Genomic DNA, 22,733 nt, shown 5'->3' on the forward strand with positions numbered 1-22,733 from the left:
ATATATTGATGATCTGCATATTTCTGGCAGCTGATCCGAACAGTGTGTACACAACTACAACAAGAAAACATTACCTGTAATGATTATATCTGTCTCCCTCACTGAAATGGAAACGCTACACAAACCTTTACATAAACCCATCTGTGTTTTTTATTCATTTATTTGACAAGCAGCAGGATCATGTTTGTCTTTATATTTGAAAGTAGATACAATAATCAGTATAACATTTTATTACAATGTTTTCCTAACTTTAATACATTTAACAAAGAAAAAAATAAACACACAACAACGGTAAATGTGAGAAAAGAAAGCATTTTCTTTTAAAAGTGTCTCCAATTTTTTCTTTTTTCCTTTATTTTCTGTTGTAGTTTATCAGCTCTCCGCTCTCAAACAGCTACAGGCATTCTCTTTGACGCACACGTGCGTGGCACTGGTGATGTTGTAAACAGCTTAAAAATCAGAAAGTGGGCAGGGTTCGGGAGGAGAGCCTTATGAGTGATGATGACGTGACACGATGACTTTTCTTCTTTTCAAAGATGGAGGCACCGGTTTCGCTTTATTTTGCTGCACGGGGATCGGAGCAGACAGTCCAAAACCTAAAATGAATGAAGGAGTCCGTTTCGTGTTTTAAATCTGTTATCAGTCAGTCAGTCAGTCACAGGGGCGGGTGTTTCTGTGGCTCGACTCTTCTGCTTATGCGACGTAGCTGTACTCGTCTGCCGAGGTCTGGCTTCGCTCGATGTACTGCTTGTCGATGAGCACCTCGATGCACTTCTTGATCATGCTGATACTGGGGTTGAACCTGGCTTTGGACTGATTAATGACCTGGACACATGAAGTTTCATATGTAAGCAGAAATATAGATGATCTCAAAACAGGTAGCCATTTAAAAACACTTATGCTCATGCTAAATTTACTCCTCGGGCTTCCAACAGCCCTTCATTGCAAGCATCAATTCATTCAATCCAAGTAAATCCCTCTGACATTCCCTCAAAGACTTGTTGGCACGTACGTTTCTTTCTATCAACCTATTTGAGACAAAAGCTTCTGCTCACCTCCTGGATGAGGGCATTGTGCCGGAGCACCTTGCGGGCTTTCATGATTCTCACTATAGCAGCTTGTAAATACATTTTGCGGTCCTCGTCGACAGCGCTCCTCGTCTGCTCCATCTCCTAAACATGAGACAATTCAGGGGGCACGTTTTTAAATGTCAAACACACATGTATATACACTGCTCAGTTATCTTATAACAAAGCACAGAGACAGATCAAAATCGATTTGCCTGACCTGTGGTGTGTCTTTCTGCATTGATGTTGTGATCTTGAACTTTGTCCTTTTACTAGTGAAACTCATATTTAGTGAAAACGTCGACTCGGTTTCAATCTCCTCCTGTGAGAAGAGGGAAAGGATTCGGAATTTAAAACACTCTTGGTGCTTAATGGAATATTAGCTTTGGGATCCACGTGATCCCACATGAAAGCTGACACCTTTTGTGAGTCGTGGTTGAGCATTTTGACGTCCAGCAGGGACTTTATTGTTTTCTGTAGCTCCTTCTCATTCATCTGCGTGCCATCCTGCAGCTCCTTATAGGTCACTGTTTGGCTGTTGTTGAAGGCCAGCAGCACAGCCATCTGGTAGGTGGTCACCATGGCAACGTAGGGCTTGGATAGATAGTTCATCTTTACTTCACCTGTGCAGGAAACAGATTACATTTGCATTTGTCAGTTAGCATGAGTCCAGCTCGCTGCTCGTTACTACCTTCATTCACCTCCGTGCATGCTTGTCCTGCATCCTCAACTGCTTATCTCACTAGAAGTTTGTTTCGAAGATGTCGCCAAACCATAATCATGCAACTTCTGGCACGAGACACCCATTTGCAGGTCCCATCTTAGTCTGCTCAAACTGATCTCATGGTGCCACAAATGATGAAAATAAAGTCTACATGTGTTAAACAGGCTTTTTAACTGCACACTGGACAAAACCGAAACACGTCCTCAGCACAAACACAGGTCCGTCGACCTTACGGCGAGCGCAGAACCACACTTACGGGATTCAACTTTAATCCCAAAATGCTAAGAGGAGCTAAAGTTTGATGTGTAAAGTTTAATATGTTCTTCAGAGATTATTACATACCACAAACATCTCTCAAGTGGAGAGTGATAACTTTAAAATGATTATCCATCATCTTGACCCATGATCTGAGAGCATATGGAACCTGTCTGAAGTGAACTCTTGTTGAATAACTGATAAATCTGTTTACTGATGTCTATATGGGTGTGTTCCTGTGACTATACAGCAATCAGGCATAACATTATGAGCACTAATAGGTGAGTAACACTGATTTTCTCTTCATCATGGCACCTGCTAGTGGGTGGGATATATTAGGAAACAAGTAAACATTTTGTCCTCAGAGTTGATGTTTTACAAGTGGTCCAAGGAATAAACAATAGTGAACCAGAGACAGGATCAAGGGTGGCCAAGGCTCATTGATGCAAGTGGTGAGCCAAGGCTGGTTGAGTGGTCCGATCCAATAGATGAGCTACTGTCGCTCAAATTATCGGTTCAAGAATGGTTTGTGGAGCACAACGAGTTTGAGGTGTTGGCTTGGCCCAGATCTCAATCCAATCGAGCATTCGTGGGATGTGCTGGACAAACAAGTCAGATTCAATGAGGCCCCACCTCACAACTTACAGGACTTAAAGGATCTGTTGCTAGCATCTTGGTGCAGGTACCACAGCACACCTTCAGGGATCTAGTAGAGTCTATGCCTCGATAGGTTAGAGCTGTTTTTACATCAAAAGGGGGACAGACACAATATTAGGCAGGTGAGCATAATGTTGTGCCTGATGAGCGTACACAGGACGTAACTTTACTTTATATTAACTGTCAAAATATAGGAGCCAATTCACTAAACTCTGGCTTCAAGGATTATTTGTCACCTAATGTACAATCAAATCACTGCTATGTGACAACTGTGGCTTGTTCTGCAAAGTTTAAAGGGATGTTTTCATGTAACAGTGACTCATGTTTGACGGAATCACTTTAATGGATTGAAAAAGAAAGTAAAGTTACAGATTCCGTGCACGATCCTAATGATGTATGCATCATTTTCACACATGTATGTCCCACTTCCAGGGAAACAAATCTCTAACATACAAAAACATATAGTTCGATCCTTCATAACAGTACTCCTGTTGCTGTTCCTGTTTGTGCTAAAAACGGTGCCTTGTTATACTCGCATCTTGCATAATTCTTGTGTATTTGTGTTACCTGTGCAGAGATAGTGCAGCCAGGTCAACTTTCTCCCACTGAAGTGCTGATTATAGAACAACTCAAACTGAAAAGGGAAGGTGAAAACAAGGTTAGTCCAGCAATGTGCTCCTTTGATCAGCATCACTCTTTGAGTATTATGCAGCGCTCCTCACCATCTGCACGCTCTTCTCTAGTTCTTGAGGGATGGCGAATGTGGAGGAGGGGACGTGTGTGAGAGGCCAGGCTCCAGCCTGCCAAGCGAGAGCATACGCCACAACATTACAGATTAAAATGTGGGAAACAGGCTGAAGTTTCATTGTGAAGCATTTGTGTTTACTGACCTGTAATACATAGATCTGGAAGCTGATTCCCAGGTCCACCACTGTCTCCTGTGTCTTGATGAAATTGTTGAACTTGTTGTTGAGGTCAGCACTCACGCTCATGTCTGTGTACATTCTGTGGAGTTTGCTGGTGAACTCATAGCCACAAGCTTGCTGCAGGGTAAGACGTAGTATGAGCAGAGGTGCAGAAAAGAAGGTAAATGAGAAGCAAAACAGAGAACCTTAGGTGTCTCATACATCACAAGTCCAGCTGTGGATTTACCTTAAGTTTGTTGATCATGGCTTCTTCTGAATCCATTGACAACGATAAACCATGTATTAACCGCTTTGCTAGCATTCTAGCGTAAAACTGTAGAAAAAAAAAAAAGAGACAAACAATGTATATTTTGGGACAATTGAAGATATTAAAAATGAACGCCACTATTTTCAGCTCAAAACCAAACTTCAGGGCTGAGTTGTCATGTCAAAATGTGACAACAGTTTTTTTTCTCCTTTTCTAATACGCCTTCTTGTTACCTTTTGAAAAATGTCCTTGTCATCTATGTACTTGAACACTGTGATGAAGCTGGTCAGCTTGTCCTCCACTTCATTTTCTGTCATTCCTTTAGCAGACTTTTTCAGTAGATTGTCACAGTATTTCGCCAGCTGGACAGAAACACAAGGAGGGACATGACCTGGTCAAGGCATGGGGTACAGCACTGCGTGATGCTCTGTTTGTGTGTGTGTCTGTGTGCGTACTCACGAGTTCAGGGGCTTTGCAGATGGACTTTGGCTCCCTGAAGTTAACCACAGACGTCAAAGCCTGAGAAAGAGACATCAAATAAACACTGGCTGTCAAATGACTAGAATTGTGAGAGAAATGAAAATAAACTCACACTTTTACATTCAATAAGACCGTGAGGAGTTTGATACCTTATCGAGGGCACTCATGAAGTGCTGATCTCCATTTAGAACTGTGTTAATGAGCTGAACAAATTTACTGTGAACTTCTAGCACTGACTCCACAAACAGGGTTGGCATCTAGGGAGGGGTAGCAGGAGAAAGACAAAGCAGTATAAGTAACAGACATTTTTAACCATAGAGAAAAAACAAACAAAAAATGCTAAAAACAATGGACAGCTAAAAATGTAAACGTAATTAAATTATTTGATGGAAAAAGTGGGATCATGTAATGCAACTTATCAAATTATCATCATTTGCAATAATATTGATACCAACAGTGCCATCTTAGCCTCTTCCAGCACAACTTCACACAGCACTGCTACAGTCAGGCACAGATCCTCCGCTCACTAACAGCTAAAGTAGTTAAAATTCAAAAAACACTGATCGACAGTTCCAAAGGTCCGTAAAGCTCCTGTTTCGACAACACTGAATTAGTTAGCAGTTAGTTAAATAGTTAACCTGGCCAGCTCACATGTTAAAATTAGCCATTTAACTATTACTAATTACTTGACAGTCACGTTAGCCACTTGTTATCATTAACGTGGAAACAAGACCATAGTTAGATAAAAGATAAATAATTATTGCAGGTTGAAGGGGTCAAAGATTGAATATTGAGCTGTGACAGAAAGGATTATGGACACATGAAGAACCAGGCGGGTTGCTGGCTGTGCAGAGCAGCGGGGCAACTGTAGCTGAACTGAGCAGAGAGCCCAGAGTGTGGAGAACTAATCCGAGCAAACAAAGAGAGAAACCGGAGCAGGGCAGCCAAATCGGATGGTTTCAGTGCTAAAGAGCAGAGCTGAGGATGTAAAGAGCTGTGGACTGAGGTGGAGCAGTGTGAGCGCTGGGTGGCAGAGAGCTTACAGTCAGATACTGACAAGATGACCAACTTGAACTTTTCTACTTTCACAGTAATTTATTAAAATGTGTTTCTTATGTATTTGTAGCCGGCTTTAAAATTCTTCGTTGTTTTATCATAACAAAGATCACACTTTATTCAAAGCTCACTTTTACAGAATGTTCAAACTGGTACTGGTATGGAGTTTGAAATCCTAGTATTGTAAAACACTTATGCCATCATACATATTAGTGACAATCTGGTTACTAACAAGTCAAATATACAATTTAATTGAACTTTAAGGCAACGAGCTTACTGTACTTTAAACCAAAGCATTTTTTAAGCATGCAGTTTCTCATTGGAACGTCTTAGCTAATTACAGCGCTTCAGCTTTCATTTGCATAACACGCTTCAACCTCAGCATGTGTAGTTTTCAGTTTGAGGGTTTTAGTTTTGTTTATATACTTGATTCTTTACCTCATAAATAAAGCAACAGTCCTTGGTGATCTGGTAATTTGCCTTTAGTTAAGGTAGCACAATTCCTAAAGAAACATCTAAAGGTACATCCACAGAGGAAGAGATGGTTGACCACTACCAGGTATGCCAGACTAGTTTTCCTCTGATGCACTTTCCAATTTTCTTTTATATGTCAATCAACTCCCTCTTTGCTGTCATTGGCTATTGCTTAGGTGGCTTGTACGTACAAGTAGAGACAGGCATACGAATGTAGACAGGTGTAATACTAACATTTTCCTGAGAGAGGTTACTGGTTCCTCGGATACCCTCATTGTGGATATGGACTTGCAACTCCTGGATCATATGCGGCAACCCATTAGCCACGGCCCGTAACAGGGTGTACATGTTGGCCATGTCTGGACAAAATGACACAACGTTTCACATTACACAGATTTTCACATTACAAGTGCGTACTTTGTGAGAGTGTATATAATTAATTTGGTGATAAACACTGTCTTCGAGCCATAAAACAAAACAAACAAACAAAAAAAACACAAGCGGACGAACCATCTTTCTTCTCCTGCCGAATGATGTTCTGGCACTCCCCGTGTAGGAACTGCAGATGATCTGCCACCATCCTCTGCTGGCATTCGTGGATGACTTTGGCGTAGGAGCTGGGGTGCAGGTACTTCCGACATCTCACTTCTTCATCTTTCAACCGTGCTAACACCTGCCACAAAAGAAAGATGTGATCAAAAGGGCAGGTAGCTTGGTTTCAAATCAAATACAGAAGAAACCATTTGTAGGTCCATGATTATCAGCACTTTATAAAAGGAGATAGGTTTTATACCTGTACACTGTTATATTTTACAGGAAAAAATAAACATACACCTATACACTTAATGCAAAACAAACATCTTAATCTGAAACACTGCGCCACTCCTTAGAAGACGTTATAAAGCTCTTTCAGGAAACGCGTAGCCGATAACAGAGAAGGACAAACAACACTTTTTCCTACACATAGTTGTAAACTGGGTCAGATAAGGAAGCATAAGGACACTCTATAGTACTATAGAGTCTGCTGCTGCTCTTTCGCAGTCATATCATATATTGATCTGTATCTTAAGGCTTGACCTTGATGATGACCCTGTTTACAGGCTCAAGGGACAAACGTACAGCATAAATGTTATTACTGCAGTGACTGAGTGACAGAGAAATGGTGTCATGGTAGCTGACATGGCCCAGGAAATCCTGCTATCAGCTTTAGCGATTTAATGATATAGCTAATATTCAGATTAAAACTCTTATGTCACCAGACTGACAGGAACTGATGAGTTGATATGAATAACCTGTGGATGGTGGTGCACACACATACATGCAATCATTCACAGAAAGATGCAGTGATAGTCATTAGAAATCCAAGAGTGACTAAAACCAAACCAACTGAGCTTCATTTTGACTTCTTAAACACAAGAAAGCTCAACAATATCAAGACGTTTAAAGCGACGCTCAACTACAGGAGCTTGTTCGCTCATGTTCATCCTGGAACACATCCAGCGTTCACATACTTTTACTATCTGTTGTCCATCTTAGCTTACCTTCTCCATATACTGTGAACAGTTGGATTCCTGCAGTAGATTGGAGGCTTCCTGTTTGTAATACTCTCCTGTTTTGGTCAGAAATGGCCCTTCAAAGATTTCCTGATAAAACTGCAGCATAGGAAGAGAACGTGGCATGCACAGGAGTTATCATTTAATATGTATACACTGGTCTACGTAAAAGGCTGCTTTGTACTCCATGGATAACACAAAACTAGTGGTATTCATGGCTGTGAAAGTTGGCTACATTGTTCGTATGGCACAGAAAACATATGAATCCTAAAAGAAAAAAAAAAAACAAAAACAAAAAAACCAACCAAACAAAAAACCCCAAAACAAAACTGCAGGAATTGGATGGCTGAGCTGTTATTTCTTGCCTCACCTTTAGTGGAAACTTCTTCTTGTACTGTTCAACATGAACAAAGGAGTTGATGACCCCATGGATTACTTTCTGGTTGGGATTCTCACCGCAACGATCACTGTGAGACAAGGGGAAGGTTTTTTCAAATGTTTAACTAAATTGTCTTGAACTGAAATTATTAGCAGGGTAGGATCTCATTTTTTTTCCTTAGTATATGGTGAATAGTTCATAAAGATCATGGATCCAGACTAAGGATGCCAATCCAGTTTTCTTTTCTTAGTTTACTTTCAGTTAGTGAGGTAGAGTTGCTCATTTCAGTTTAGTTTATGCTATTATTGAAATGTTTAGTGTCCATGTTAGCTTTAGTCATCTGTTTAATCGTTAAAACATTGAGGGTATTTTTAAGGGAAAAGACTTATGAAACACGGAACAACTATTACAACACTAACAAAACTATGTGAAAGCAACTGACTCATGCAGCTGTGGCCAGACGTTTACCAACACTCACCATGAGCATGAATGTCATGGCAATTTGGGACTTTTAATGATTTCTTCGAAGAGTTCATTTTCCAGGATGGAATGACTGTACATCTTTAATGACTTTCAAAACTAAGAGTTGCACAAGTTTGAATTTATTTGGAATTTTCTCTAATTCACACATGGTGGAATATATCCACACATTCACTTAAATCTTTCATTTAATGGTGCTAGTTAGCGATTGAGTGCAATTGACTAGAACGTGCAGTTTTTCCTTCTTTCTTTCTCAGACTGCTGGTTTATTTTTGGTTCCTCTGGTATTTAAAAGTAGAATGGGAGGCAGAGTCTTCCCTCTTCTGTGGAACCAGCTCCCAGTTTGAATTCAAGAGACAGACACTCTCTTTGCTTTTAAAATTAAACTTAAAACTTTCCGTTTTGATAATGCTTACAGTTAGGGCTGGATAAGGTGACCCTGAACCCTCCCTTAGATGCTTGAGGCTTCCCATGATGCACTGCATTTCTTCTTCACTCAACTCTTTTCATTTTCCATGTGTTTATGCACCACTCTGCCTGTCTTTTGTCCCATCTCCCTCCCTTTACCCCCAACTAGTCATGGCAGATGGCTGCCCCTCCCTGAGCCTGGTTCTGTCTTAGGTTTCTTCCAGTTAAAAGGGAGTTTCTCCATTTCCCACTGTTGAGGGTTTTCACTGTATTATTGTAGATCTTTACCTTACAACATAAAGAGCACTGAGGCACCAGAGGAATATAACTGAACTGATATGAAATAAAAAGCCGGGACCGTGTCAGGAAACAAACAAACTGAAATGAACTCTCTGAATTCTGCCAAAAAGAGTGATCAGAATCCAGCCAGAATCACGTCAGAAGCTTGGTAATGTTACTGACGGCTACCAAAAGCATCTGGCTGAGGTGCAACTTGCTGAGGGACATTTACCTAATATTAGTGCAGGTGTGTGTATTTCAGCCTGCAGGTATATTTTTGGAGAAAATCCTAAATAAAATCAAATGAGTGCACCCAGTTCTTATTGGTTTTATAAGTCAGTAAACATGTATGCCTTACAATGCTTCAATAAAAGACTGTCATTAAAGATCCGCACTAAAATCTTCTCAGGCATATTGTGCTGACACATTTTACAAACTTCCCCAAGACAGTTACTCTATATAGGGACTGGAAGACAGCCGCTACAGTAACTGAACTCAAGGCCAAATGATGGAATAGATGACAGCAAAAATATTTACAACAGACAGTTTTTTGGCAAAAAAAGAAAATAAAAGAAAATAAATTTTTAGAAAAGAAATTAGAATAAACATACTTTTTGATTTCATTTAGCAACATCCGGATGAGGACAGCCTGAAGAGGCTCGATCATTAGCTTCCTCCACATATCTAATGCCAACTGCAAAGAAAAACAAAAAGACAGCATATTAGTTCTGCTTCAGCACAGACAAATCCTACATCTAGAAGGGTAGTGAAAGGAGAAATGTAGGCCTATGCAACAGAACACTGATACTGAATCCTGCCAATCTGTCCATTATAAGCACTCCCCTTATCTCCATCTAATATAATCCCAGCGCCCATTGAAAAATGGATGTGCAGCAAAGCTTTTCATGCCAATGCTTAGTACCTCTCCGATCTCCATAAGCGGCTCATTCATGTCCACTCCCCCGTAGCCATACTGCAGGTCAGCTTCTGTTAGTTTGTTCTTCTTGATGAACTGAGTGTTGAGGTACCTGAACAATGTGGGGAGATATTCAAGATGTTCAAAGCATCGCAAAGATTGGAAGGAGGAATAAACACAGGCCTCGTGTTTTCTGAAGAAACACTAAAATGCTGCTGACAAATGCATCCTGTTTTCATTCACTCATAGACGCTGTGTGTTACTGGTATTGTTTGGTTAACCTCTTGGTTGCTCACTCTGTGGTTATTTATCTCAAGATTAATGAGTGAAACACAATATCCAAACAGTAATCAATGCTCCCATTATAGTTCGTAAAAGCTTTTTTAGTCTAGTTGCACTTTCATTATTTATTATTTACGAAAATAATGACAAGAAAATGATTTTAAAAAGGTTATCAACACTAGTCAAACACATTAATAATGCTTGGTGGTCTCACATAACAGGATATGCTCAGAAAGATTTGTTTATCTTTGGATCTGTTAACAAACATTCACAGTGATAAAGTTTAAGAAATCCAGATGCAGATCCTCTGGCAGTGTCCACTGCCCTTTACATTTCAGACACTGAAGCAATTTGCTCTGACTGAAAAACACAAAAAAACTGAAGAAAAGAACTGAAAAACTGTAGATTAAGTAATTAAACTACAATCAAAGCAGCAATAGTACTTTGTGTAGTCAAAAGTTTTTGAATTTTTCCACAATTTGTTCAAAATTGTTTTGGGAGAATGTTAAAATATTAACAAAGCGTTGGTGTTTTTAATGTGTCTATTCACATTTTCATTACCCAACTGTATCATCTACTCTTACTGGTAGCAGTTTATAACAGATACATTTGAGTACTGAGCAAAAATGAGTTTGCCCTTGTGTCCTGTAATGTCTATGAAAAGAACAAGATAACAGTAAATGAGTCAGTAATAGTCCAGAGTTAACACTTACATCAGTGGAAAAGTTTTATTTATTTATTTACCAAGTAGAACCAAACACTGCTACAAGGACGTCTCAGTTTGTAGTACAACTAATTTATATGACAGATAATCAAATTCTGAATGCATTTGCTATCAGAGAGAATTCATATGTATACGCTGCTTCAGGGAAATTACTCACCATATTGTTCATTTATTATTAATTTTGATGTAAATCGATAAGCTGGACAAGCAGCTACATCACTCTTTCATTACTCAAAATGATTTGACTAGCTGGCCACAAGCACTTGAAGTGCTGAACATTTCTTAACGTTTCAGCACTAGTGAAGCCACAAGTCAGTCAGGAAGCTGAATGGGAGGTAGGAGGATTGTAGCCTGAGTTGCGTACAAATGAATGAATCCTTAGTATTTGACAAACAAAGCAAAAACTGAGTTAGCACAGCAGGACAACTTTCAGACAAACTGACAACTGCTTTCAAGCTCTAATCCATGATGGCTAATTTAGTCCACCTTAAATAGCGCACAGCTATTATATTATATATTATATTTCACAGCTGAGCCTGTGACATTCAGCCTGGTTTCTCTCATTCACTCTGACTGTAAGTCAACCTGCCAATATACCAGCTAGTGTTGAGTACCACTAACTGCTGGAGAGCAGAACTGTAGAAATAAAATAGTCGTTATTGCTGTTGTTGTTCTTTTTTATATATATTTTGGGGCATTTTTTGTTCCTTTGATTATAACAGGATAGTTGAGAATTGCCAGGAAAGCTGAGAAAGAGAGAGAGGATGAGAAGACGCACAGCAAATGGCCCGAGGTGGATTTGAACCCAGAACTCTGCAGTAGTCTTACAGCTCATCAGTCGCCTGCTCAATCCAGCAAGCTAAACTAACAAGTTAACAAAGTCTGTTCTGATTCAGTCCAAACTGAACGCAACTACACATGCATTTCACAAATTGATGTGTTAAGAATAATAAGCATCTCTCTTTGATGCTAAAAACTGAAGAGATTCACTACTAAAGCCAAGCGCCTTACTTTCTTCTCTCTTGCTTGGACCGACATAAATTACAAAAGCATATGTATGCACAGGGAGTCTGGTGGGTAGCACGCATAAAAATAGATCTAAGAGCTCTACAAGGGAATATTGATTTAGAGTGAATAAAGACACACCGAAAGCCTCTTGGCACCTCACACAACGACATTCAAAGTAATATTTTAAGGGACAAACTAAAGGCAGGAATACTGAGCCTTGTAAAGGAACAGAATTAGTACACTTTGCATTAAGGAACGCTAAACAAACAAGTGGACTTGACAAACACAGAAGCCTGGGTGAACTCATGCCTTCAGTTAAAAACAGACACGTTTATGGTTTGAATCTGGCAACCTGAAACAACACAGGCTGTCCAATCATTTTGTTTATAGATAAAAAGAATAAAAGACTGGAGTAAATGGTGTAAATCAACTCTGTGACTCACTAATATCAAATTGAAACTGAAATTACAGACACACATAAAAAGCAGAAATGTTACCTGTACAAGCAGTCCATGTAGTCTGCTCCTTTACTGTACTCATCCCAGTATCTGTGGTACATCACTAAAACCTTCTCCTCTGATTCCAGAACTTTCTGAAATACACACATAAGCGTGGCAGCTTTAGAGGAAATGTGATGTGATAAGCAAAGAAAAAGCACAGAAGAACTTTTGCTTACCTTGTACAACTGACGAACATGGTTCTCAAGAAAGATTTTGGTCTCTGTGTATAACTTTTCACCTAAAGGCTCTGGGTATGCAACACACAGGGCATAGATGTCACTGGTGACAATGTTCAGGAAGAATGTGAGGGATGTAAATATCCACACATTTGCTATTAAAAATGAATAAACGCAAATGTATTTTACAATGACAACAATGCTTTGGCAAATCTGTATTTACACTCAAACCCAGTGCTGAAACGTAAAAAAAAAATCTAATGTTGCAGGCTAAATTAGTTAAACATGAAGCGAGCTGGTAAAGGATACGAGAACCTATCATTCCATGTAGCTCTTTCCACATAGTCGAGCATCACCACAGCCTTGATCGTTGTCAGTAACTTGTTCCATGTCTCGTCAAAATTTACCATCCGTGGCTTTAAGGACATTGTACAGTTTCTCTTTTAGCCTAAGAGAACGACAGAAAAATGCACATGAAAAGAGGAGTGTGCAAAGAGATTTTAAAAAGGAAGAAATAAGGGGCTTAGTTCCTGGCTTTCGTTTCTTCATTAATGATGGAACTGTGTAGTTTGCTTTATATATGACAGTAACAGTCAACTCAGCCTCAGTAGCAATGGCAACATAAAAGAAATCATGGCAAGGTGTATTCTCTCGACTGTTTATTTTTACTTTCACATGAACCATAATACAAATACGCAAACAGCATTACTCTTAGGGCAAAATTTATATGTAGACAAACAGAAATGAGTGTAACACCATCAGCCTGCTCACATCAGTTTGGCAGCAACAGATGAGATCAACAGAATAGACAAGTTCACTGTGTCATTATTAGCGGTCAAACTTGAACGCACTGGTGTCAGCATCACGTAGCAGACATCCTTAAGCACGTTACCTAGCAATATTAGTACCAGCTTCTAGGGTGTGCGCCGGTACCATCACAGATTACATGACCAGAAGGTGAAACTGGGCCCAGTGTTATTTCTTGTCATTCATATCACTTAATTTCACGTCACAGAAAACACTGCTACATCATCAGCCACTTCACATTTACAGATGTCCGACATACAAAACGAAGCGTTATTAATAAACATTCCTCTCGTAGTCGAGCTTAACGTAGCTAAGTTAAGGTTACTAGCTAGCGGAATGCCAATCCCAAAATAGGATGGCGAGCTAAAAGGCTAACTAGCTTCTAGCAAGCTAACTTCTTCCTGCTCAAGTCCGCACAGTTTTGGTGAATCAGCTAGCAGTCGGCTAGCAGCAAGCTAACAGTAGCTCAGCTACCGCTAGCAAAACTGTCATCTTCTTCACAATTTTCCCACATTTACACTGACAGCTCGGCAGAACACGGTAATGCTGTTAAACAAAACAGTTCACTAAGGTCGAGCGAGGACTCCTGGATAGTACTTACCCCTGTACAGTAATTACTTGTTATAAAACTCCGATTTCTCCGCTGTCACAGGCTTGATTTGTCTCACTTACAGGTCTTCCCTACCTCTTGGATTATACCATTTTGTTAGATGCCGATGTATTATCAAGATGGGTAATAGTCATAAAATATACTGTTGCCATTCCCTGTGGTTACTTGTATTGAATAATAGTTTAATATTTTAAATAATTTATTCCAAATCTGTTTGTAATAAAAATAAACCCCTTAAATCAACATCACGAGAACACCCATTTAAAATGGTATCGCCCAAACTACGGCGACTGCTTAGGGATTGACCATCAAAAATGTCATATTCTTCATATTCTCTGGGTTATCAACGGAAATGTTTTGATATTAGAAAACGTGTTTTTTTGTTTGTTTGTTTGTTTGTTTGTTTACCTTAGGTCTCACAAATATGCAGCAACTTTACCTGGCAGCTCAAGAGCCAAGCTCCAATTTCCCTCGAGATGAATAAAGTATGATCAATCAATCAATTCTCACAGTAAAAGCCGACACAAACCTGATAATTGTGGAAGAAAATTAATCAAATAAAACTTGTAAACTGTTTGAAAATGGCGTTCTCTTGCACTTGATATGTTTACCATACTAACAGCTCAGTATTCGAATAATAACAATTCCAGTTCGTACTGAGCCAATCAACCAATCAGAATGGGCAAGAGAAAAAAAACACTGCCTAACGGGCTCACTGATACACACGCCAAAAAAAAATAAAAATAAAAAAAATAACTGCGTCAGTTAATCATCATCATCTACTAAGGTAAGGGTTTCTTTTAAGACTCATTCACACAAATACAGCATTGTGTACATACAGGCCGTACAATGTCGGCACAATATATTTGTCTACTAACAAGTTCTAGTTCTAGCTAAATACTTTACATGTGCTAAAATATCAGTTAGTTGCCAGGACGCTTGACCAACATGATATTGTCTTTTACATGACCATTTAACATCTTTTTACATTGGTTACCAAATATGTGGCAGCTGATCGCAGCAAAAGGTTATTGATATGAAACAAAATCTCAACTGAGCCAGTGTCTGTCGTCCACTTTTTGTTCCATTTTTGTTAACCAAAATCTGAGGCATATATTACTTACAGGGCAGTGCAAAAGTCTTTAGGTACCCCTCTTTTCTTTATATTTTACTTCCAATAAGCTTAAAAGGGTCTTTCAAAGTGTTTCTTTGGTTGCTTTTTGAATTCATTTTCAATTTAGTCTGATAATTAACCTGATAATTTTCAGATGATTTTTTTAACCTATGAATGATGAAGAGGTGAAAACAGCAAAAAAAAAAAAAAGCAATTTGAAAATAGATATTTAGACACTTTTTTATTTGCACTCCAGTAATTTATAACACGTATAATAACATGTAAATTGGTCCCATTTATGAGAAAAAAAAAACAAAATACAAAATACAGATATAACACAGTTTGACAGGAATAAAATAGCATTTTTGAAAAAGAGCTAAAGAGCTATTAGCTGAAAATTTAGCATTGCTTAGCATAGCTCAGCATGGTGCTTGCAGTCTTTAAAAATGATACTGCAAAATAGAGAACAGAAGAAGAAGTGGAAGGGTGACTGTCAAAAAGCCATTCTTAAGATAAGAAAGGTTTGCCAAATTACATAATAACTGGACTGTGACAGTAAAAGCATACCTGGATAGAAAAACACAATGCAACACTAACAGTCATGGATTGGCCTCCCCACAGACTGGAACTGGACATTATGGATGAAGCATCTTGACAGGGAAGGGAACAAAAAGAGAGAAAAATAAAAAGACAAGCTTTGAATATCCTTTAAGAAGCCTGTTCGTGAGAATAACTTTTTTTCTTTTTCAATTTTCATGCATGTTTAGACACGTTTCAGTAAATCACTGCAGCCATTCCCTATTTTCCAAGAAAAATACAAAGAAATGAGGTGTGGCTCAAGACCTGATTTTCACAGTACTGTGTATCTTACTGCAAACCACACACTATACTTCAAACCCCTGATTTGCATAATGCAAAGCTGAACACTGAGGCTAAATAGAGAAGTGGTTCATAAACTCCAGGAACTGGTTGAGTCATCTCTTCTGGGGGCCTGACTAAACAGTCACAGTCATATTTTACTAAAGTGCAATATCTCTAGAATCTAAGTACATCTAAGAGGTGCTAATGTGGCAATGGTTTGCTCATAGATGCAACTCTCATTTCATTTTCTTAATGTGAGTAACGTTGCCTTCTTCTGTTTACCCCAGGAACTAGCACAAACACGTGATTTACGATTGAACCAGTGCCTCTCAGAATAAATCAAATGAAGACAGAGGAGAAATATCAGCTGCCCGTTGACCAGCAAAAGAGCTGCAAACAGAACAGTAAGCATGCCGTGATCACACAGTTTACAAATCACTACCACACTCCAGCTAAACAACATTACCATCACATGAGTTCAGTACAATTAGAGCAGATAATTTGAACCTGTGACATCTCAAACTGCTAATATGTAATGGGCCTTTTTACTATCCCAGATGGGCTTTTTCAAAGAGTTCCTGCCACGATAATGCCTAATAAGGTAGAGAACCTGCCATCTATGGCTATGACTAGGACACAAACACTCCAGTATCCATTAAGCACTTCTCTTCAGTGCTGTGGAGGGATCCAGAATTGGGCACAGCACCCCTATACTGCGTATTCCTTACCAGGTAACCCCTTATTTCCAGACTCATGTGTGTGTTTTTGTGTCAAAAGCAAAAGTAGTGACAGGATGGTGCCGCTTCCTCTGGATTCCTGCAGTTTTTTACATCTCTGTTATAACAAGAAACAGATAGGGAATGTTCCTGCTGCAACTGATAAACAAAGCAGCGATGCATTAAACCTCAATTTTTATTTTTTAACAGGCACTCCGGTCAACTTCCAAATCAGTACACAGATCCTCCATCCATCAATTGCCACGGCCAGCACACGCACACCAAGTCCTCCACCAGAAACCTGTGAGTACAGCAGAGATGCTCTCAATGATATGCTATCACTTCTAGGTAGCAGTTGATTGCCCTTGTGCTGCTGCTGAGTTGCCACACTGGGTGACTAAGAACTGTAGAAGCAAAAACAGGCATTTCCTACATGAACTGTATAAATGCCAGAGGACAATATTAAGCTCCAGGAAAACCACACACTGTTTGTTATAGTCAATATAAGGTCCTTGTATGTAGTTACCATCTATGAGACACATCAGAATTGACTATCTGATAATATTGTATGCTTGTCTGTTGGTAGATTTGCATACTCTATGCTCACTAGGGATTGGGAGCATAAACTCATCAGGAAAGTGTTTACTGGGGAAGCCAAATGAAGTTGTCCCATCACCTTTTTCACTCAATTTTATATCTTCCATCCATCTATGCACTTTCTGACACTTATCCAGGTCCAGGTAGGAAGAGCAACAGTCAGACATCCTTCTCCCCAGCCACCTCCTCCAGCTCTTCTGGGGAGATCAAGGCTTTCCTAAGCCAGCTGAGGAATGTAATCTCCCCAGCATGTTGTGGCTCTGCCCCCATGCCTCGTCCCACTATGATGGCTGGAAAACCTCACGTAGATTGTAGCTAGGAATCATCTCAGTAAGATGTTGAACCACCATAACTGCCTTCTTTCAGTGTGGACGAGTAGCAGCTCTACTCTGAGTTCCTCAAAAATGACCGAGCTGCTATTGCTAAGGCTGAGCCCGGCCACTCTCCTGAGGAAACTGGACTGTTTGTATCTGTGATCTCATTCTTTTGGTCACTAGCCACAACTCGTCACCATAGGCAAGGGTTGGAATGTAGACCAGCCTGTATATCGACAGCTTTGCTTTCATGCTTAGCTCTCTTTTCACCACAGGTAGAGCATCCACACTACTGCAGATGCCTCGCCAGTCCACCAACTGACCAATCAGGTTGTCTGAGTATTCAGTTAGCATAAGCCAAGAAGTTAGCTAATGCTATAAAAACTATCACAAGCAAACCAACATAATTGACCAAATTTGTTTCAGAAGAGAGTTTTATATAAGCAAAAGATTTTTTCCATTTTCCACCGCATTCCAAAGCTATCACACAGCAATGTGATTGGTCAGTTTCCATGTTGATACTGGACCAGCATTATTATGATGATGCAGGAACAACACCAATAAGAGAAAATCAGATAGATCGGTGTCTTTATATTTACATTTTTATCTTAAATCATCTGAAAGATAGATGAGATTCAAAGTCCAGCAGATAGGTTTCATTATTCATAGTCTATATTTGGCCTCCATACCAACAACTCTTTATTCTCCGCGCTACTGATGGCTTACCGCCCTGCAAAATTTGCGATGGTCTTGAAATATGATGCATTTCCAAAAGAGCATAAAAAGAAAGAACGAACTCCACCTCGACCCGAAGCATGTTTATGTACATCTCTCTGTGTGTTAATCACATAATGATCCAAAATTGGACAGTGTAAAAGTCCATTTGACTTCTTAACACTTTAGCTTTCACTTCTCTCACTGTGTGTTTTTACAGTGAGGTTGCAAATTCAACTTAAGTCAAGGATCTAAGTGCTTCCTCTACCAGTAACTCCCCGCCAACTCAAATGACTGAGAAAGTAACATAGACATTTGGGAGAAATGCACACGTACAGACGTCATCAAGCTTTTACATCATTCCAATTACTTAGATCATACCTCTGTGATGCCTGCAGGGGGAGCCAACTCCTTTAGCTTGGGGTATGGAAGGTGCTGTGGCAGAAGGACGAGAGCTATTTATATTTGTTCAATCGATAACTTTATCGATATCAGTAGCCTGTCTATTTACTGTATAGATCTAATTTGAATAAAAGTACAAATGTGAATATTTGACATAAAATAAGAGTTCCTATCACACACTGGTGACTTTTTGTTCTGCTCTGAGAAAGCAGGTTTTCAGTATTGCAGTCGTACTCTGTGCCTTCAGCTGCCTGTGGGCTTCGGAGCTGAAGAGGCGCTTCAGTCTAGCTGATAAAAAATTCCTCTCCAAAGACAAACAGCAGAGCCCCTGACTCATAGCGCTGTGTCGGGAGAGAGCAAACCATACTGTTGACATCAGGAGGCCAGTGATGTCATGGTGATGTCAATGCCTCTAATTGTAAATTGCACACACACAGCTCCACTGTTGGCCGTGGTAATGTTTCAGTGAGAGAGAAGACTCTGAAAGGGGCAGTTTCTCTTGGAAAAGCTGGGAGCGTATACAGTATGGCTGTGACTGGGGATGAGACAGAAACAGGTATGTCTCTTTTATTACCGGATCTTTGTGAGAGTGCGTTTTCAGGTTGTTGTTTTGTTGGACTGTCTCTTTAAGAGTTAGTGAGATTCGTGAGTTTATGGTGAGTGGTAAAATTCACAGTTAAAATAAGTTAGAAGCTTTTAGACTGGAAAAAAAGAGATTATTGTGATGCTTGATTTTTTCTTCTTTATATGTTTTCAGTCAGTTTTTCCCCAAACCAGCTCAGTTAAGATCAGTAACTTCCTCAAAATAACGTCACAAGTAGGGTCCTCTGAGAAAAGTACCGGATGATCCGAAAGAAATAGAGATTATTCTCGTTTTCCACGGTCGGCTGCATCAAGATTGCTCCGGAGGAAACATTTTCACAGGCTCTGCCTGTGTCTCTCTGTTTCTCTGCCTCTCTCTCTCTCTTTGTGAAATGCTTCAGCGCTCTGCCCACTCAGAGCACATAGCTGCACTGGCTGACGTCACTGCTTTTCCTGGAACAGGCCCCCCAGCAGCGACATGCACATGCACCCAATGAATAAGATGCACACTGACGTCAGCTGCTGGCCCCACTGTGATTACATACGGCTCTTTTCGCAGTTCCAACATGTCAGAGAATTAATGAGTCCTACTGGTGCTGACCAAACAATGAACAGAAGGAGAAGTGGACAGGAATGGCACCGACTCTCAGTGTCTGTTTCTCTCACAGCATCACACACTGGCTTGATTCGATAAGATTTTGTCAGAATACATACAACCGAGTCACTCATGCTCTAATTATTTCTGTTTCTTATTATAGCTTTAAGCATCATACTGGGTGAGCGTGTGATAAAACCATTTAAAATCTGAATTCTGTTTAATGGGAACTTGCAGTTCCAGGATTATTCACGCTGTGCTTTATTTTTGTCGATCTAAAATAAATAGATAACATGTTGATGTTGAATAAAAATGTGAAAATTAGATTATGATTTTGGGTTTGAAAGAGGCTGTTCCACAAAACACTTTTCACACTACCAGTTTTAACTCTTTACCCCTTTGAATGCCTGCTGGTCTTTATTGACATATACTGAGGTGTCAAAACTCATCACTAAGGGTCGTGAAATGCTGTCTTTATGGGGAAAAGAGTTAAAGATGTTGCTTGTTGCTGGATCTCTAACTCCAGTAGCTGTGATAGCAACTGTAGCTACTCAACCAACTGCAACAAAAGTCTTCCAGCTTTTGATTTAATAATTTAAGCAAGCGAAAAATTTACATGACATAACAGCTGATTCCTGCCATCAGTAAATGTCATCTTTCATGAGTACAGCCTTACTGCGTCGCCTTACTGTGTCCATAGGAATTAAGAGGGTAAGTAGCAGTAAGCCGCTGCTAATCAAATGATGTAACAGGCAGATAAAGTCAGGCAATGATTACTTAAAGTTCTTGCTGCTAAAAGTGGTTCTGCAAAGCTACTCAATCAAGTGTCATACTGAACTTTTATTTTACATGAAAAACTGCAAAATACAGTTTCATTAATAAACATTTTGTCTATTAAGGATGTAAACTATTAGCCTAAAACGTATGACCAAATCCCTGAGTCTGATGTGTTGTTTTGCGTCTCCCTAGGCGCCCCTGGTGACCTGACTGGCTGCCAGCTGCGTAACCCCACTTCCAGCCTCCCTCAGGGTGTCGCAGGGCCCGGTGCTCACAGCTCCCAGACACTTCTAGAGGATGCCTTACAGAAGAGGGAGCTGCGCTTGATGAAGAACAGGTATAGAGGAGTGCTTACATTCATTCTCTCGGACAATATAACCCAGATAATAAGGCATCCGTGCCAACACAGTAACAACAACAATTTAAATAATCCGGTGTCAGCTGGATAGATTCAAAGTATATCCTTGGGGAATATATCTTATCTCATTCCTGCTGTGTCTGTTGTATAATATACAGTCATCTGCATGATAATACACGACATGTCCATGTAATAATAAGTTTTATAGCACGTCATTAGTTCACCACATAATTCCCCTTCATCCACACTCTTTATCTTCTAATTCTTATTTGTCCTCACGTTACCTTCTCTGCGTCCTGTGTTTGGTGTGTGGAGTGAGTCGTCTCACACGGAGGTTAAAATGTCAAATTTTGTGCGCATATATACGTATACGCGTTTATGTGGATAATAGTGATTTGCCGGTGAGCAAACAGAGCACTCTACGTTGTGCGTTGACTATGTGCTTGCTGTAAACAGCTGTTTCCAATGCCAGCTTTTCTTGGTTGTCTTTTTTCCTGCATTTCTTCCCTACACTGTGATTTTACTATGATCGGCTATTTATCAGTGAATCGTTGTTTACTTTGTAAGATCCTCCTTTGGTTGGCTGTGATGTAATTTCGTGGTAGGCTTTTTGTATGTGTTGTTCTCAGATTAACAGCTTTAATGAGTCCTCTGTTGTCCACTGCTTCCAGGGAAGCTGCCCGTGAGTGTCGGCGGAAGAAGAAGGAATATGTCAGGTGCCTTGAGAATCGCGTGGCCGTGCTGGAAAATCAAAATAAGACTCTGATAGAAGAGCTTAGAGCCTTAAAAGACATCTATCGTCACAAAGTGGAGTGATGGGGAATCGGGATTGTGTGGACTGTGTCGGTTTGTTTCTGTGGCCCATCTTGAGGACTCTGTGTACATATACACGCACTCCAACGAACACACACCCTTTGTAGTTGCTGATTAAATGTGTTTACACGATGATGTCAGTGTGTCAGGCTCTGAATTATCCATGCACCAGCAGCAGCTGAAATATGCAGCTTGTTTCAGGAGATATCAGTGAGTATTTGTGAGCCAGGCTTCTAGAGGAAGTAGGCCCTGTGTGGATCAGAATGTCCAATAGCGGAGGTTAAACCTGAACGTGTCATCAAAGGCTTTGCGTTACCTTAGCCGCATTGCGTTTTACATTCCTTTACAATATTATGATGTGGGTCTGTTCAAATACTCCATTAATTGGTAGTCTTTATGATGGCTTTGTTTGGAGGACTGTTCAGGGAGAAAAATGCTGCCAGAAGCCAAATTTTCAAACATCAGGGTTCATGTGATCTTCAGGGCTTCACAAAGTTTGTGGTTTTATTTTTTAAATTTTGTTTGATTTTAGAAGGTCCGATGCCTCTAACCAGTGGCATTATTATTTATTTGGGCATTTTTTGCTGCACATTGTTCTATATTTTTGGGATATTGCAGCATAGTTGAGTGTATGTTTAGAAAAAATATGTTTTTGAAGCATTTGCATTAACTTGTCGTTTCCTTTTTTTGTTCCCTTTGCATCTGTATCTGTGATTAAATTTAACACTCTAGTCGTGAGACAGTTGCTCATTTGTTTTTAATGACATATTAGCTGCTGGATTCCCGGTGTATCATTTCTCCTCTGCAGCACGTTAAGAATCGTCAGAACCCATGTGAAGGCCTTTTGGAATGTTTTCACTTCAATAAAATTCTCGTTCAGCC

The 22,733-nt window shown here is 39.8% G+C and overlaps 2 protein-coding genes across 6 annotated transcripts; one reads left to right on the forward strand and one right to left on the reverse strand.

Annotated features, from left to right (window-relative positions):
* Nucleotides 1-126: 126 nt before the first annotated feature.
* Nucleotides 127-14,624, reverse strand: cul2 (cullin 2). Of its 3 annotated transcripts, none has more exons than XM_006806351.3 (21): nt 14,448-14,624; nt 12,901-13,039; nt 12,592-12,694; nt 12,413-12,507; nt 9,908-10,013; nt 9,597-9,679; nt 7,810-7,906; nt 7,428-7,538; nt 6,397-6,559; nt 6,121-6,245; nt 4,506-4,613; nt 4,336-4,395; nt 4,110-4,238; nt 3,856-3,942; nt 3,594-3,746; nt 3,426-3,503; nt 3,271-3,337; nt 1,488-1,690; nt 1,288-1,389; nt 1,056-1,172; nt 127-825 (listed from the first exon to the last, which is right to left on the reverse strand). In XM_006806351.3, exons 2-21 carry the CDS (start codon nt 13,017-13,019, stop codon nt 694-696), a joined length of 2,238 nt encoding a protein of 745 aa, XP_006806414.1. In that variant the 5' UTR covers nt 13,020-13,039; nt 14,448-14,624; the 3' UTR covers nt 127-693. The 3 variants fall into 3 exon arrangements, with proteins under 3 accessions (XP_006806414.1, XP_006806415.1, XP_006806413.1); XM_006806352.3 differs by having other exon boundaries at nt 14,417-14,624; XM_006806350.3 differs by lacking the exon at nt 14,448-14,624 and adding an exon at nt 14,000-14,166.
* Nucleotides 14,625-14,658: 34 nt separating this feature from the next.
* On the forward strand, nt 14,659-22,733 carry LOC102788580 (cAMP-responsive element modulator-like). 3 transcript variants are annotated; one of them, XM_006806353.3, is made up of 6 exons: nt 14,661-14,795; nt 16,271-16,387; nt 16,541-16,714; nt 16,910-17,002; nt 20,873-21,017; nt 21,710-21,986. In XM_006806353.3, the coding sequence occupies exons 2-6, from the start codon at nt 16,327-16,329 to the stop codon at nt 21,852-21,854; spliced, it is 618 nt and encodes a 205-aa protein (XP_006806416.1). In that variant the 5' UTR covers nt 14,661-14,795; nt 16,271-16,326; the 3' UTR covers nt 21,855-21,986. The 3 variants fall into 3 exon arrangements, with proteins under 3 accessions (XP_006806417.1, XP_006806416.1, XP_006806418.1); XM_006806354.3 differs by lacking the exon at nt 16,541-16,714 and having other exon boundaries at nt 14,659-14,795; nt 21,710-22,733; XM_006806355.2 differs by lacking the exons at nt 14,661-14,795; nt 16,271-16,387; nt 16,541-16,714; nt 16,910-17,002 and adding an exon at nt 19,174-19,282 and having other exon boundaries at nt 21,710-22,733.

The sequence above is a fragment of the Neolamprologus brichardi genome, chromosome 9, assembly GCF_056152115.1.
Source record: "Neolamprologus brichardi isolate AB-2024 chromosome 9, ASM5615211v1, whole genome shotgun sequence".
Classification (NCBI taxonomy): Eukaryota; Metazoa; Chordata; class Actinopteri; order Cichliformes; family Cichlidae; genus Neolamprologus; species Neolamprologus brichardi.

Excerpts from the sequence above, each read along its gene's own strand:
- LOC102788580 (XM_006806353.3), top strand. The coding sequence starts at position 16,327 with ATGAAGACAGAGGAGAAATATCAGCTGCCCGTTGACCAGCAAAAGAGC. Across the intron at positions 16,388-16,540 it reads AAAGAGCTGCAAACAGAACA|ATGGGCTTTTTCAAAGAGTT; the intron begins GTAAGCATGCCG and ends TTACTATCCCAG. Across the intron at positions 16,715-16,909 it reads TACTGCGTATTCCTTACCAG|GCACTCCGGTCAACTTCCAA; the intron begins GTAACCCCTTAT and ends ATTTTTTAACAG.
- cul2 (XM_006806351.3), bottom strand. The coding sequence starts at position 13,019 with ATGTCCTTAAAGCCACGGATGGTAAATTTTGACGAGACATGGAACAAG. Across the intron at positions 6,246-6,396 it reads TCGGCAGGAGAAGAAAGATG|ACATGGCCAACATGTACACC; the intron begins GTTCGTCCGCTT and ends CATTTTGTCCAG. Across the intron at positions 3,504-3,593 it reads TCCAGATCTATGTATTACAG|GCTGGAGCCTGGCCTCTCAC; the intron begins GTCAGTAAACAC and ends CTCGCTTGGCAG.